At 43.2% G+C, this 17925-nt stretch overlaps 1 protein-coding gene across 1 annotated transcript in view; it reads left to right on the top strand.

Annotated features, from left to right (window-relative positions):
- LOC134407698 (sperm surface protein Sp17-like) overlaps nucleotides 1-17266 on the top strand; it is an 87367-nt gene extending 70101 nt beyond the window's left edge. Inside the window, exons 5-6 of the mRNA XM_063139622.1 lie at nucleotides 2849-3063; nucleotides 16929-17266. Of these exons, the coding sequence (XP_062995692.1) occupies nucleotides 2849-3055 (207 nt within the window). The 3' untranslated portion in view covers nucleotides 3056-3063; nucleotides 16929-17266. The remainder of the gene's footprint in view (nucleotides 1-2848; nucleotides 3064-16928) is intronic.
- Nucleotides 17267-17925: the final 659 nt, after the last annotated feature.

The raw sequence follows: 17925 nt of genomic DNA, 5'->3' as shown, positions 1-17925 counted from the left end.
CCAACCCCCTGCTCAATGCAGGAATCCACCCTAAAGCATCCCTGACAGATGCTTGTCCAGCTGCCTCTTGAATGCCTCTAGTGTGGGAGAGCCCACAACCTCCCTAGGTAACTGATTCCATTGTCGTACTGCTCTAACAGTCAGGAAATTTTTCCTGATGTCCAGCTGGAATCTGGCTTCCTTTAACTTGAGCCCGTTATTCTGTGTCCTGCACTCTGGGTGGATCGAGATGAGATCCTGGCCCTCCTTTGTGTGACAACCTTTTAAGTATTTGAAGAGTGCTATCATGTCTCCCCTCCATCTTCTCTTCTCCAGGCTAAACATGCCCAGTTCTTTCAGTCTCTCTTCATAGGGCTTTGTTTCCAGACCCCTGATCATCCTGGTTGCCCTCCTCTGAACACGCTCCAGCTTGTCTGCGTCCTTCTTGAATTGTGGAGCCCAGAACTGGATGCAATACTCTAGATGAGGCCTAACCAGGGCCGAATAGAGAGGAACCAGTACCTCATGTGATTTGGAATCTATACTTCTATTAATGCAGCCCAAAATAGCATTGGACTTTCTTGCATATCACACTGTTGGCTCATATTCAGCTTGCAATCATATTCAGCTTGCAAACTTCTTACATCCCTATGAGGATTATTGCCACCTTTCCCCAATGTCTACGGTTGGCTAGTTTTTTTCCCCAAGAGTTCTGTCAAGGACTCTTTGTGAATAGAGCTTTCCCCCATTCTTGATTGCCATGAGTTATTTCTCGTAAGAGCAGAATCCCAGTGGAAAGTAGGAAATTGCATATGAACGATGAATCACAGATGATGTATTCAGAGTTTTGACTACATCAATGGATATGCCCACTATCAATGTATTGCCACATCAGCGACGTGTTTCCCGACTCTGTTAGCTAATAATTAAAAGAACTCAAATGATGGAACTAGACACCAGATTATACTGCGGCTGTAAGAAGCCCTGATAGGGTATACATGCATCTCTTTTGCAGAGGACAGTTCTCTATTTGACAGGCTGTCAGAGGAATGTCCTCTATTTGAAAGGCTGCCCAGTCCAAGTCCAGTTTAAAGATTAAAACACCATCGGAAGAATGAGCCAAAGGGCCTTGAAGTTATCTATCAAGAGCACCTGGACAGCAGACTGGGCAAGGCATATAGCTCACCTGGTCACAGTCTTCCACACTATGGTTGAGATGTACTGGATTTCTATTTAAATTATAATTATTTCTGAAGTTGCATCTGTACATAAACATCTGTACCTAAAGCAGCATCTTCTTTTGTCCTCTGTTTTGTGATGCAGTTCTTTTTTTGGCAATTCATAAGTAGTCACTCTAACCTCTACGTCTCTCTGATACAATAAATGGCTCGATTGTCCTTTTACACCACGTGGATGTCTTTGATAGGAAAATGACCATTTGACCATTTGAACGAGCGTTAGTCGGCTACGATCCCTAAACTGCCATGTGGCGCTTCATTATCTGTGCATTTTGCTTGCAAATCTACCTCGCAAGTATCACGAGGCCACCAGGGTGGGGAGGCTGCTTTTGACAACCTTGTGTTGTGAAGCACACAAGCAACATTTCCATTTCTCCTGACCACCGTTCCATGTTCTAAAACTGCTTCTTCACGCCTTATATTTTAGAACATTTACCAGTCTTGATCAAAACATACAGGCACACACACACACACACACATCTCTGCACATGTGCAGTTTTGCATTTTAAGCTAGGGGGCAGGTGTCCTCTTTTACAGAGGACAGCCCTCTACTTCAAGGGCCGCCAGAGGATTGTCCTCTACTTTGAAGGTGTCCTCTACTTGAAGGAAGAGCTGGACCTTGAAGTTGCTCATCAACAGCGGACTGAATAGACAAGCACACAGGTCACCTGGCACCTGTCTCCCCCATTGCGAAGTACTGTATTTCTATCTAAACTACAATAATTATTTCTACATTTGTATCTCTCTATATAAATTAACATATGCAATTTTTATGCAAATCTGTATCCTCTTTTTGGCAATTCACAAGTGGTCACCCTACTTAAATCACAGCAACATCGTGAGTACAAGAATCAATGGAGGTTGTTTCTGCTACCATGATGCCCCCCCTCACTTGCTGCTTTCTGCATGGCCGTTTGTGGGACCCAAAGTCTAGCCCGAGTAGCACCACTACCTACTCTCTAATGGGATTACTTAGTAATGATACCTCCTGTTAGAAAAGCAATTAGCAGAGAGAAAAAATGAAAGGCAATGCAAAATGGGTGTTTGCTAGTCTGACATGCACACAGGCTATCTTAGAACAATAAAAGAGAACACACACTTCTTCAGTGAAGAAAAGAAAACACTATTACCCACAAATATTCTTGCATATACAATACAGGTACAGTGTGGAGTTTCAAAAGTTTGTTCAGTCCATTTTGTGTTCCATTTCATTGGCAGGAGTGAGAGTACAGACACATGAGCTTCCAGCAATGGTGGAAATCAGAGAGAGAGAGAGAGAGAAAGAGAGAGCAGGGTGGGGGAGAACGAAGAGAAAGAGCAAAAGGAGGAAATCACAGGAAACCACACTGTAGGCTATAGAAATCCTAAGGCTAGCTACACCCAACATTCCCATGCATTAAGTAACTGCAACATTGCCCCCTTCCAGTAGCTTATAGACAACATTGCAGTATTCCCAACATCCTCCCCTACTTCGTTCTCACTGTTTGCCCACCTATGGACATGCCATCTAGCTCAATTCTTAACTGGCTTTTTCTATATGGGTTTCCCCAAAGAAGCATCCCTGGCAGTAGGCTGAACTGAATGACACGTACCTTCCAATGCTGATTTTTGGCTCCTTACCTCTGTCTCAGGAAGGGGCTTGCACCAAACTGGATGAAGACATCTTGGACATTCCACTGGATGACCCTGATGCCAATGCGGCCGCCGCCAAGATCCAGGCCAGCTTCCGTGGCCACATGACTCGGAAGAAGATGAAAGGGGGTGAAATAGAGCGCAAAAGCAAGGACCCCGAGTGTACGAGCAGCACTCGTGCAGGGGACCTACGCAACGGAGATTAAGCGTCCAGGTAAGGGATCCTGCTGGGATTTGTGGGACTTTTATCTGTTTTGCCGATGACACCAAATTCTTTAAGGTTGTTAAAACACAAAGGGATTGTGAAGAGCTCCAAAGGGATCTCTCCAAGCTGGGAGAGTTGGCATCTAAATGGCAGATGCGGTCCAATGTAAGCAAGTGTAAGGTGATGCACATTGGGGCAAAAAACCCCAGTTTCAAGTATAACCTAATGGGATCTGAGCTGGCAGTAACTGAACAAGAAAGATCTTGAGATTATGGTGGACAGCTCAATGAAACTGTTCACCCAGTGCGCGGCCGCTGTAAATAAGGCAAGCTCCATGTTAGGTATTATAAGAAAAGGAATCGAGAATAAAATGGCCAGTATCGTACTGCCCTTATACAAATCTATGGTGTGACCACACTTAGAATACTGTGTACAGTTCTGGTCACTGCACCTAAAAGAGGATATTATAGAGCTGGAAAAAGTGCAGAAAAGGGCAACTAAAACTATTAAAGGGATTGGAGCATCTCCCCTATGAGGGAAGGTTACATCAACTGGGATTGTTTAGCTTGGAAAAAAGGAGGCTAAGGGGAGACATGATAGAGGTGTACAAAATTATGCATGGTGTGGAGAATGTGGATAGGGAGAAATTTTTCTCCCTCTCACAAAATATTAGAACCCGGGGTCATCCCATGAAGCTGGTTGGTGGGAGATCCAGGATAAATAAAAGGAAGTACTTCTTCACACAGCACATAGTTAAATTATGGAACTCACTACCACAAGATGTAGTGATGGCCACCAATTTGGATGGCTTTAAAAGGAGGTTGGATGAATTTCTGGAGGTGAAGGCTATCAATGGCTACTAGCCTTGATGTTTATGTGCTATCTCCAGTATTCGAGCAGTAAGCCGGTGTGCACCAATTCACTTCTGATTCTCCGATTCTAATCGGAGTGGAGCACACCTCTTTTATTAACATAGCAAGAGGCTGCTTTCCCGCCATCCACCTAAGAACATAAGAAGGACTGTGCTGGATCAGACCAAGGGTCCATCTAGTCCAGCACTCTGTTCACACAGGGGCCAACCAGCTGTTAACCAGGGACCAACAAAGCAGGACATGGTGCAACAGCACCCTCCCACCCATGTTTCCCAGTACCCTCATGCCCATGTCCCCCAACAATTGGTGTACATAGGCTTCTGATCCTGAAGGTGGCTCTCAGCCATCAGGAATAATCACCATTGGTAGCTTTCTCCTCCAGGTGAAAGCTGTGCGTGAGCAGCAACATGGAAAGGCCCTTAGAAGATAATACAATACGACACAAAGGCCCCTTTTGAAGCTGGGATCTCTCAAGCATGTGGTTGTGTCAAGGCAAATTAAACTGCATCACTTGATTCAGCCAATAGATCATGTGACTGTACATACTTTTTTCCTTGGAAGCTGGAGCTCTCCAGGGGCTAACTGCAGATGGGCAATTTCAGGTGTGTCCCCCCACTCACCCTTCTTATGGATCATTATCTTTAAATCAGACTTGAACAGCCTTCATCTAGGGGACACCGCCAAATGGAGGGCTATCCTCTGTGAAAGAGGACACATGGCAACCACAGAGTAAATAATACCCATAACCCAGAGCTGAACCATGAAGGACCGTGGACTGGGAAGAGGCTGAAGGTCTGCATTTGGCCCCCGGGTCACAAGTTTCCAACCCCTGATTAAAAGTCTGCTGTAAGGTTTCTGAGATAATGTAAGCAGCACTATTTGAATGTTGGAAACTCCCAATATTTATTTATTTATTTATTTATTACATTTTTATACCGCCCAATAGCTGAAGCCATCTGGGCGGTTCACAAAAATTAAAACCATGAAGAGCATAAAAACAACCAACAATATAAGTGCTAAGCATGATGATTTGTTCACTGGAATAGTCATTTTAAGAGTTTAGAGCAGGCCAGTTCTTGTCTCCGCAATTTGGATGAAGGGCAAGCACATTGGGTAGGCATGGGTAGACACTGGCTGATGACCCAAAGCCCAGCAGGCACTCACTAACAAGAGCATCCTGTACCTCCACCTCCTCTTCCTCCTCCTCCTCCTCATTGCAACTTGCTTGTTCACTTGACTTCCACTCCTGCCCAGACAATTGTGGTGGTGAAAAGAAGGAGCAGTCAGTGGCCCTGCCTACTTGCACACTGACCCTCTTCTATTTGCAAGTGAGCAAATGTAGCAATGAGAAGAAAGACAATGAGTTTGAGGAATGAGTGAGTGAGTGAGTGGATGCTGTTTATTGAGGTGTTTGGATTCTAGGGACTTAGGACTGGTGTGAAGACAGTGAGGGGATTGGTGTGTGGAGAGTTTAGATTAGGCAGGATTGAAAGTATTATATTTTGATTTAAAGCTTTTAAATAACAATACACTTATTATTATTTTGTTAGCTACCAAATACCACGTGTCAGCTTGGCATTATTTACCTGCCTTACAGTTATTAAACACTCACACCAGATTATTCGCACAGTATATTTTGAGAGATCCTATATTAAACCTGTTTCCCTCACTGCTAGGGGAAAGGTTTTAGTTAACCCTCTTTCAGGTTTTCAGGTGGTGGTGCTTGGCCCGAGAAGGGTTTATGTGGCAGGCCTAGTGTACAGGTCGGTGACATCACAAAAACAGCCAGTGATGAAGGTGAAAAAGATAGGTTCACCAAGGGAGAGTCCCATTGAAGGTGTCTTGTCCAAAGGCTCTCAAAAAACCAGAGCAGGCACAGTTTGTGTATAATAAATTGGCTCCTTGACTGTTTTTTTTTTTTAAACTTTACTTCAGTAAAAGAAGACATATTTATATACCCAAACTGAGCTCTCAATACAGGAAAATTAGGCAGCTTTGACTCATTCCTTTTGAGGTGCACAAATGCAATTAACTTCCTGATTGTTATTGATATCATAATATTGTGCACATATAAATGGTTCAGGCACCTCAAAAATCTATTATTATTAATAAAATTATGATTAATAAAAATTCTTTTTTAAAAACTCAACTATTTAAACCACCCCCATCTAATTTACTTTTATATAGTCACCTGCCTAAAGATGGGAAAAGAAAAGAAAACCCACATGTAGCCATTGAGTAGCCTGCCTTGTGCATTATAATTAATCTTACTGTTTAGTATGATACTTTACAAAGTTTAAGAGGAGAGGTTGATCTGCCCTGAGTAATTTATAATGTTCAACACAGATTGGCAAGATAACACTGGATGGGATGATGGGGTCACTTGCAAGCAAATCCCACTGAACTGAATGGACTTAGTCCTAGGGAAATGGGAAGATGTAGGTCAGGGATCCCCAACATTTTCAGGCTGGTGGACACATTTGAAATGTTGAGAGTGTCGTGTTTCTCAGAAAACTCCTGTTTTCAATGGGAGGCAAATGACGAAGCTTGCTAAGTAATCTACAAAGCTTTTATTAAGCAACAAACATCTCCTCTACCTGAAGTGAGTCTAATCTCTTGGAAACTTCTCCTTAGGCAAAACTATGCAAACTAAGCAAGACAATTGTCTGCTCAAGAAGAATAGGAAGCCTGTTCCCAAACGCCTGTAACTTCAGAGAGCCTGGTGCGGAGGCAGGTTCTGGCTCAATCTTAGTCAGACTGACTTTCTCACGCTTTCCTTCCGCTCCGTGCATTTTAGCGTCTGGCGGACCCTAGCATCAGCTAGCTTGTCAGGATGCTCTCCTGTGGAAGAAAGCTCACTTCCTCCTGAGTGTATAGGATTTGGCCTTGAGGAGATAAGCTCTGGAGAGGGCTCCCAGCTGGGACATCGCCCATGAGAGCTTCCTCCCCCACTGGTACAGGCTGGCTGGTGTCTGGCACCGCCTCCTCTACCTCTGAATCTGATTCTGATTGGTTACTTGAAACACCTCCCAAAACAGGGGCAGTAGGGTTAGACATGACAAGAGAATGTCATGGGCATGCTCACAAAATGGCTGCCATGGAAGAGGCTTGCCCATTTATAAAATGGCTGCCCTGGTTGGTATGGCCAGTGACAAAACATGCATTTCTCAAAAGGCAAACTGGTGAAGTTAAAAGAAAAGTTATTTGCCCAAGAACAAGTACAAGGCAGAGATGGAGTTCCATATTGGGAGGGAAAAAAAGCTCTTCTGCATGGTTTTCTGCTCCAATGGCCATTTCTGAGAAGGCAAACTGATAGGGCTCAGAAACAAGTCACTTGAACGCAAAACTGAGTACAAAGCAAAAGATGGGTCTTAGCCAATTGCAACAACTGTCCCATATGTTAATGACTTGAATCTGTGATTGCCTTTCTGTTACCAATGAACCAATTGGAAGGATTCCTTGCAAATTCCAGAGATGTTGAATGCCTGCAATTAGAAAAAAAAACACCATTCTATTTAGGACATCTGAATTTGTCCTCTCTATTCTGCATACACACATTTTGCCCAGGGCAAATATTTATTTATTTATTTATTTATTACATTTTTATACCTCCCAATAGCCGAATATTAGTGGCTCACAATACTCCATGCTTTGATTGACTTTCATTAGCCTGTTCTATATGTGAATACCATTTGCATATGTTGAGCTTTCTCCTGAAAGCATTTGCACATCAAATTATGGTTACAGCTATGCGAGGGAGGAAAGACATTTGAAGGGGTGGGTGGGAGAAATTGGCCTTCTGACAAATTAAGATATTATTTGATATAAAAAAGCAACAGAGTGCTTTTTCGATCATCTTTATTAAAAGAAGAAAAAAAACCCACAAAACTTCTAGAGACAAATTTGCTAATGAGTTGTTGCTACATATACCAGGGAGGAGTCAAAAGTCAGAGTAGAAAGAAGATATTTGTCACTTGCCGTAGGAGGACTGTAAAATATCAGCATGGATTCATAACCAGTGAAACTCAGCATGTGTGTGTGGGTTTTGTGTCTGTGTCTGACAGGGCCAGCTTCTTCTATGTGATGTCAATAATTTCATCATTCAGACTCTGCTGCAATCTCAGAACTAAACTATATGTGACATTAGATGCGTAGCTAATCCTATGTGTAGGTTTTTTTTTAAAAAAAAAAAATCTTTGGTGTAAGACCCTGATCCAGATTGGGACCACTGTGCATGGGTAGGGGAAATTAAACTTCCCCTACCAGCTGTTTCTCTGCTCCATTTGAGGGTTACAGAAAAGCAAAATCCTCCATTGGTGCCATAACCAACCCCCATCCTGTATTGAAGGCTAAACACTTACACTAAAATAAAATAAAATGATTGGCTATACATGGTGCATTTAACACAGTGTGTAGTTTAAACCTCAGAGGACATTGGAGACTGGTGGTTCCGATTTCCGTGGGGTTGTGAATCCATTCCGGGGCCAGATCTACACCAAGCAGGATATGACACTTTGAAAACGGTTTGAAAACTGTATATAGAGTGTGCTTTGGGCCCCAACAGTTGTCACTACTGTTATAACCTTGTTATAACCCAATAGTGTAGATGCTGCCTGGGTTTCAGTCAGAAACAGCTTCTGAAGGAGCTATCCATGGTGCTGAACCTATCTCTGTGATTCCCCAGCATGGATACACATGACATCCTTAGTTAAGCAACTGGTGCACCCCAGCAGAACCCTGCCCTGACCCCCCACCTTTGAAACTAAAAATCTTGTCCTTATGTCCTGAGCATCACCAGGCAGCTGGGTATTTCCACAATGCATCCCGATGACTCCCAAGCTCTTCAGGATCTCAAGAAAAGAAGGGGTCTGACCCATGTCCTGCTCTCTGCTTCATTAGAACTGGAGATGCCAGTGACCATGGGAGCTCTGCCATGGTGAACGGCTCCTGACAAGACTCGCTCTTTCTGCACCCCTGTTAATACAGTCTCACACACACACCCCATCTTCCTTTCCATCGGGTCTCCTTCCTTTTAGGATATGTTTTGTTTGACTTCCCTCCTTTTAAATGGTTTCTTTAAAAATAATAATTTGAACTGGGCCTGCTTCCTCTGGAGGGCCTCGCTAGCCATCCGAACCAATCCTTGAACTCTTAAAGCAACCCCCACTTTGAAGGGTGGCTTTTTCCCTCAAGCTTTTTGCAGGCTCCAAACGTAAAACACAGTGAAGAGTCACAGCTGTATGTCCTATTTTTCATGTGCCAGGCAAATCCTACACACAGTTAGTTAGTTAGTTAGCATGGAAACCAATAGTAACTCCCCAAAGGAGAAGAAGGACCTGGATTTGAATTTAATTTCTTCCTTAGCAACACGAGGCTGAATGCCTCACATCAGCACATGCTATTTTTAAAACCATCACTTGGCAGGGAAAAGGTACATAAAATGAAGTAAGTCAAAGCCAGATACAGGGTAAGAAGCTCAGTGTTCTCAAGCACACCAGTGCATGATGCAGCTACCATGCAGGAGAAAAGGGCATTTCATGTGTTTTATCTTTTGAGCGCATACATGTAAACACACACACGCATGAACATGAGGAGTGTTTCTACACGAGGCATTTATAGTATGCTCATCATTCCCTACCCACGATTGTTTACTGCCACTTTAAACAACACCATGGCATGCCAGTTTTAAGCATCACTTTTTGATGAGTTTTTTTTTAAAGCAGAGGAAATGTGGTATTATTTGTGAAAGTGAAAGAAGATGCTTTTGCCACTGGGGTAATTGTGCTATTCTGCTATACCACAGAGCCACCTAGATGTTATTTAGTGGAAAGGCAGAAAATGCTCTTTGTGTAGTGTTTGTATCTCAGTTTTGTGTTGAAACCAAAAGTAGATGCAGCTGAGTTATAGGTCTGATCTGCCAGCCTGGTGTGTGGTGGCCCCCCATCAAGAGAATGAATGAGGCTATAGGTCACACCATGAAAGGGGCAAGCCTTGGGGTACCATTGGGCTTGTCTTCACTTAGATGGGGCATGCACAATGTGTCCAACTCTGACAGCAGAGTAAATTTGCTTGAAGGTTTTGCTGTGTCAAATTCAGTGCTGCTAGTGCAAAGCCCATGTTGAGCACTAGGGGACGATTTAGTGCAGAGCAAACTGTTTTGCTGTTAAAGCTCAAGCTTTGAACTTTTTCAAAGTTTTAACATTTTATGCACGTCCATACCTGCTTGAGCTTCAGTTTTAATCAGGACTGAGCAAAATCGGTCTGGTAGATCTCAAGTAATACGACTTACACTACTGTATTCTTAGATAAGATTCCAACCTGAGCAAAACTAGGTCTGTGGGCTCTTAAAAAAAATAACTGTGTAATGAAGAGGAAGTTGTTAATTCAGGACCACGATCTCAGGTGAATGAGGACAACGAGAACAGCCAGAAGAGAGCAGGGCCAGACATTGTGGCTGCGATCCTATGCACGTCCTATTGAGCTCAAATGGGTTTACATGAGTTAACATGCATTGGATTGGGCCATATAAGAAGTGCTAATCCCTGGCCAACATTAGCCCCACTCACATGCCTCCCTGGAATGCTGAGCTTTTGCGAGTTAATGCTCACATTTCTAGGCTATTACCCACAATTACAAGTGTTCGTTTTTTATTTTTATTTTTAGAAAAATGAAATCTGGAATGGTATGAATGTCATGCTTCACAGCAGATTGGGTGCTTGTACTTTGATCTTGTAGGTTAGGGAACAGATGCATCTGTGTTTATTAAGTATATCAAGTATATAAAAAGGTGGTGTCACCATAGAACTCACTGCTAAAACATGCAGTGAGTAAAATATATGTGCTTAGGTTGGTGAGATTTCCAGCACTCTGAGATGCGTGCAGAGTCCATTGACTCCGTATCTTTTCAGTTTCAAAACTCTGATCTTTATTTCCCTGCAGTACACCTCAATGTGGGGAACTACAAGCCAAACCTAAAGCACCTTGGATCACTCCTTTAGAGCTATGACCGATTCTGAATGAAACCTGGAGCAGATTCCTTGGCCAGCTGACATCGGAGCCACCAGCCTCCACTGGTCGAATAAAATGTTGCTGATAGGCTAAAATATTGGGAGGCTACAGTATGCCTACCATTGGTCCACTATTTGTGGAGAGTAGAAGGCTGGAGGCACTAGGTGTGAAGTTTGGTGCAGCGCCAGGTTTTTTGAGGGCCATTGTTCAACCCTACCTCAATGGACCTCCTCCCTCTGTGAGTCCACCTTCCAACTTCCATTGTCACTAGTTGTTAATGCTCCTCTCATCCTTTTTCTCTTCATTGCTAACATATGCTTGTTCAGTCAGTGAGCAGGGGGGCAGTGGCATCTCTTGTTCCTCCTTCTCACTACCACCGTTTGTTGGACCACAGCAAGAGACAGGTGAACAAGAAGATTGCAAAGGTGAAGAGGATGGGCAAGTCCAGGGGGTCTTGTCAGGAGGCTCCTGCTCGGTTGTGGACACTCAGCAGTGCCCCACCATGCCCTAAACAACTTGGGACCAGGATATCCAAAAGAGTGTCTTCTCCCTTGTCAACCTGCCTGGTCACTGAGGCCATGCTCCTGGAGGTTCCACATGGACCTATGGTCCCACTGGAGTCCACCAGGAGAAAAGCCATCAGTGTGGTGGCCCCCCTTAAAAGCAGGAACTCCCTGTCTTTAAGGTCAGGCAGGTGCCAACCTTGTATTCCTTTTGGCACCTTCTGAAAACATCGTTATTCTAGGAAGTTTTCCCTGAATGACATGCCATGGTTTTATTTGCACCTTGTTACCTTTATTTTTTTATTATTATTTTAATGTGTTTTTATTCTGCTTTTATTCTGTTTGTTCATTGCTTTGAAATTCTTGAATGGGGAGCGGAATAAAAATATTGTAAATAAAGTAAAATAAAATAAATGAATAAATGCCCTGGTTTGGTGTCCTGGGACAACTCTTTGGTACCATCCCATTCCAACTTCAACGACAGACCCAGGTATCCTACTCACCCCACAACGGGCTTGGGGGAATAGCAGGAGGGAATTAAATTTTGGGAGACATATACAGTATTGAATCAAATGCACATAAAGCAGACTTTGTTTTAAATTGCATACAAACTGTCATATACAAGCAAACAGACATCTGCATATGTATAACCAAATGTAAAACAAGACAAAAACTTCCCAAGAATTAAATCAGGTTAAACTACACGTTGGTTTGGTTGTTGATGTTTTAAGCAATGCTAGGTTCACCTTTAAAATATTAGTCCCGTTAAAGGATGTCATGGTGGGGTATTGCACCAGCCTTGTTCTAAATATGAGCCCCCAGGAAGTAGTGGGATGTGAGTGTTGAAGGCTGTTATGGGATAAAGGGGACAGCCCAGAAAACCAAATCTGAGCTAATAGCAAACAGATGAAGAATGTTGTTTACAGAGAGAGAGAGTGATGATGCTTTCCCGAGTGAAAAACAAAATGTTCTTAAAATATGTGGGATTGACAAATAAAGCTGATATAGAAATGATTTGACGTTTAAAGTCCCCCAGATGTGATTGTGGTAAATGATTCAGGAAGTGGGTCATACGTTTTCATTGAACTCCCACTTCGCTTGAAGCTCAGTTGATAAACGTGGGTGAAATGTTTTTCTTTCTTTCTTCTGAACACTGTAATGTTTTGTTGGTACTTCAATACCTGCCCACTTTCATATTATTGGGGTTAGAACATATACCAGTCAACAGTAATCCATACCTCCAGCTGTGTGTTGTAGGACACGCAAAAGCATGGTCTCTTCTGGTCCCTTCTGTCTTGTATTTCTCTACCCATAGAGTCAAACAACAAGGTACATTAATTGCATAGAGTGTAGCTGAGGCTAATATCATTTTGTTACTCTAGAGCAGCCTTCCTCAACCTGGGGCGCTCCAGATGTGTTGGACTGCATCTCCCAGAATGCCCCAGCCAGCTGGCTGGGGCATTCTGGGAGTTGTAGTCCAACACATCTGGAGCGCCCCAGGTTGAGGAAGGCTGCTCTAGAGTAAACTGTATAGCCCCGATTCGCACTGGGACCACCAAAAGGGAAGGATTAAATATTTCCCTCCACACTGTTTTCCTCTCAAAATCCCCTCACGTGTGTGTGTGTGTGTGTGTGTGTGTGTGTGTGTGCATTTTAAAGAAGCCTCCCTTTGTGTCAATTGAGATGTTTTTCTTTTTAAAAACTCCACAGGGGTGGGTGGTGGGTGGCCAGGGGAGGAAAAACTGGATTGGGGGGATAGTTTAGTTCTTCCTTCGCAATGCATAGTGTTTCCAGTTTGAATTGGGGTCACACACACTCTAGAGTAAAAAGAAAATATCCTCAGCCACATGCTGTGCTATTAACATAATGTATAGTTTGACCCTTAGAGTGGGTGCTTTTCTATAAGAGGATGTTATTCCCTTCCATCTACTTTTGGTTTTGTTACAGAATTAAGATCCAAGCACTACATGTGGAGTGTTTCCTTTCCTGCTTTTCCACTACACAACCTCTAGGTGGCACTGTGGTACGGTGGAGTAGGGCAAGTATACAAGAGGAAATCACACCTCCTTTTGCCATCAGAAATAATACTACATATTCCCTGCCCCCCCCCAAAAAAAAACTTCCTGAGACAGAAGCGAAACTGAATGGTTGTCCAAAGATCTAAACAAACACAGACTTGCAGATGAAGGATGAGATGCCCCACCCTAATGTAGGGTGCCTACTTTACTGAGGATACTTCAATATTTGAAACGCTGTCATAGGACAGTCTGCTGCTTGAAATCCTCTGTTTGAAGGCCTGTCCAGTCCAAGTCCTGCTTAATTAGAAACGACATTACTAGGAATAAAAGAGCAACCAAAATGTCAAATTGAAATTTGATTGGCATCAGATTCAAGACCAGACAAAAGAAAATACTCCTTTACACACACATAACTAACTGAAGCAGTTTATTTCCAAGATCTGATTATAGTCACTCGCTTAGTTGGGCAGCTTTAAAAGTTGGGATGTCGAAGAATTTTATTTGGTCTGCATTTGTAAGCGAATGGACCTAATTCATATTTTCCAGATTCTTTTGAATTTATTAATAACAACTGGATGGATCCTTGATTCTTTTGCATCTACTAATAACCACTGGGTAACCACTACACTGTTTCCCCGAAAATAAGACAGTGTCTTATATTAATTTTTGCTCCCAAAGATGCGCTAGGTCTTATTTTCAGGGGATGTCTTATTTTTCCATGAAGAAGAATACGGTACACATTTATTGTTGAACAAAAAAAAAGGTCTTATTTTCGGGGGGATGCCTTATATTACAGTGAGAGGCAACACTGGAAGTAGGTCTTATTTTCGGGGGATGTCTTACTTTCGGGGAAACAGGGTAATAACCTTGACCACCCAACACAGCAGCAGAGAGAATGAAAGAAGTACTCAGAACATTATCTGTTTCAAGACAGATTTCTCAAAACCTGTCCAAAGACAGGTTTTGCAGATGGCATCTCAAGTGGCCTAACGCCCGTGTCAAGGTGCCTGCCTGGGCTTTCCGCGGTAGCAGCCATCTGAAAGGCAAGAGCCACAAAACAAGAGAGGATGGTAGTTTTCAGCAGCCATCTGGCAGAAACATAGCAGGATCCAGCATCCCTCAACACCCACACACCCTCTGCAAGCACTGTTTTCCAAGATGAAACCAAAAAGCCCTCTTCTCCTCCACTTCCTCGTCCGAACGGAGACAGCGAGTTCTTCTCTGAACGCTTTCCCAAGCTTCCTGTGGGCCTCACCTCTTTCCCGCCTCTTCCCTAAGCTGGACGACTGTCTTTTCCAAACAACACCCAGAATGCTGGCATACTTTCCATCCAAGACTCAGCAAAGCCAGTCCAGGCCTGGAGAGTAAACAGCACCAGTCTTGACAAAAATCATTTGAAAAGGGGACAGACAATTTGGGCAGCTTGCCGCATATTGCTATGCACATCTCTGGGCTACACCCAACTGTGTTGCCTGAACCTCTATGTTTACATTCCAGTAAATCTTCCTTTCCCCCCATCCCCACCCCCTCTCTTTCCTTCCCCATATATGGCTCGGGTCCAGGTCATTTGAAAGACCGTATTCTGCCTTATGAGCCTGCCCGTGCTTTGAGATCTTCTGGAGAAGCCCTTCTTTCAGTCCCACCATCTTCACAGGCGTGCTTGGTGGGAACATGGGAGAGGGCCTTCTCGGTGGCCGCTCCAGTGCTCTGGAACTCTCTTCCCGGGGGAGCTAGGCTGGCTCCCTCCTTGATGGGCTTTCGGAAGCAGGCTAAAACTTTTTTGTTCCAGCAGGCCTTTGGAGAATAATCTGGTCCTCCACCTAAGTTAATGTCTTATAATTTTTTTGTGTATTTTAAATGTTTATGGTTTTGTGTACCCAATTGTCCCCAATGTATGTTTTAAACTTTGTAAGGCCGCCTTGAGGTCCAGCATTGGGCAAAAGGTGGGATACAAATAAATATAATAATAATAATAATAATAATAATAATAATAATAATAATAATATCCTTTACAGATGGGTTTGGAATCCTGTGATTTGCTTTTGAATCAGGCTTAGGGTGGCCTCTTACGAATGGCAAAGGGAGGATAAAAGGTGACGCTGTTTTGCATAAAGTTTGTCAGTGCTAATATTTGTGGATAGATGCTAATACAGAAATACAGATTTTTATTTTTACTGACCCCTGGATAGTTGATATGTAGTCTGTTTTTAATGCTTTTAATGGTTTTAAATTTTGTATATTGTTTTTAATCTTTGTAAACTGCCCAGAGAGCTTTGGCTATGGGGTGGTATATAAATGTAAATAATACTAATATTAAATAGAAATACAGTACATCTTGCCATATTTAGGGGACGAGAGTATCCAGGTGACCTGTGTACTTTGCTCAATCTGCTGTCCCAGGTGCTGTTGATGGGCAACTTCAAAGCCCAGTTTATCTGTTTGTGGTTCTTTATCTTTAAACTGGACTTGAACTGTTTAAATAGTAGGGTTGCCTACTATTGGAGGTGTGTCCCTTGTATCAGTGACATCACAGGCACCATCCAATAGGTGCTCACCACACAAACACAGCCCCGTTCCAAACAGAGGGTCCTGCAGGCTGGCAAAGAATGGCATCTTCCCAGCAACAAATGGATTGCTGGAAACATGTGATGTCTCCCAAACAGTGGCATTTGAAGGAAAATACTCAGCTCCATCCTGCGCAACAAATACATTATAAAATTGATCATGCAGTGCTGTTCAGCAAAGTCTAAAATGTGTCCCAGGGCTTTCTTTACACTGAGCATCTCTGGATAAACTCAAAAGAGTCAGCTTCTCTTTCAACAATCCTTTCTTCCCTCTAATGTTCTCCATTTTCTCTAATTAGGGGAGATTATCTCAGGCTGTGGTCTTTCCCCTTCAAAATAAATGACTGTGCCATTAATATTGCAGGAATCCTGCTGCTTTTTCTATAAAATGCAGATTTTGAAACAGGAGGGAGAAGTTATCACATGGCAACAATTGATTTTTTGAAGGGTTCTTTTTTCTTTTTCTTTTTTTGGCATCCATGTGAATTTTCTAATACCCACCTTAAAAGCGATCTGGGCAAGGAGATGTGTGTGTGTGTGTGAGAGAGAGAGAGAGAGAGAGAGGGGGGGTGGGGAGAGAGAGAGAGATTATGATTGCTGTCTATCAATGCAACTTCTCATGGACATTGGGTTGAAGTGCAAGAGAAACTCTGACCAAAAATGATACACACAAACAAAGGAAGTTTGGTTGACTTTTCCGTGAGACTGCTGAAAAGCATTATATCTGGGGATGCCTTTGAAAAATATCTGGAATTGGTCCAAAATACATCTGCTGGTTTATTGACTGGCTGGAACTTTAGAATCTTGCCAGTTCTAAAATGTCTCCGTTGCCTTCCGTTCCTTGTTCTTGTATTCTTAAGCTGTTCTTATGCAAAGGGCAATTTCACCGTTTTCTCTTTCTTCCTACAGCAATGGACAAGAAATGGATGGAATGGCCGCATCCAGCCAGGTTTCCAATTGGTCCTCTGAACAGCACCTTTCTGCTTCCAGAAGAACTACCACTATCCCATTGAGTCTGATCACAGAAAAGATGCAACACTCTCCTGATTCCACCCACCCACCCCTCGGACTGCCTTTGTTTTCAGAAGCATCATCACCATTCCTCGGGTTTAAAATATCCATGTCGGCATTCCCTGCTTTATCTTGTAGCACAGACCCTGCATCCTACGTTGGCATTCTGTTCCAGCCCCTCCTCTGCACATATCAGCTGTTCCTCTAGTTCCCAGGTTTTTTTGGTATACATATGTCCCTCTCTTTCTTGCTCTCTCTCTCTCCCCCCCTCACCCCTGCCAAGAACTTTGCAATATATAATGAACATAAATGCATAATTTTGCAGAACCCGTATCCTGTTCATCCATCTCAATTGTTCACCCCCACTTCTATATTGCTTCCTGCATCCCACCCACCCACCCACTCCTTCAGGATCTTCAGGCATTCACTGCTGAGTCTCAAATTCTAAGCAGGGTGGGCAGTGCAGAAGAGATTACAATCCGTACACCCCCAGGCGTTCTGTTTTTCCCCACCAGCACTGGCCAACAGAGTCTGGAGACAGGCAAAAGAGTTGCTAGTAGTAAGACAGAAGCACTGTTGACCTTAGAGGTACACACACATTTTATTTTGTTTGTAATCTTTGGCTAAATGAGGCTGAAGACAGACACTGTTAACAGCAGCCCCAATAGGAGGTTCTTCCTAAATCTCCCATCCTCCCATAAACACAAGATCTCCCATCCTTCAACTGACTAAAATAAAATCAAAGCACATTTTAAAAACAGAAGTAAAGGTATTCCAGATGGTGATGAGGAAGAGAGATAGGTTGGTGATGTTACAGGCACTAACCAATAGGGTTTATTTTGTTTTGCCTTTCCCCCTGACACCCTAGAAAATGGCAGTACCATTCCATCTCACC

The sequence above is a fragment of the Elgaria multicarinata genome, chromosome 12 (assembly GCF_023053635.1).
Source record: "Elgaria multicarinata webbii isolate HBS135686 ecotype San Diego chromosome 12, rElgMul1.1.pri, whole genome shotgun sequence".
Classification (NCBI taxonomy): Eukaryota; Metazoa; Chordata; class Lepidosauria; order Squamata; family Anguidae; genus Elgaria; species Elgaria multicarinata.
This window is presented reverse-complemented; position numbering and strand designations above follow the sequence as displayed.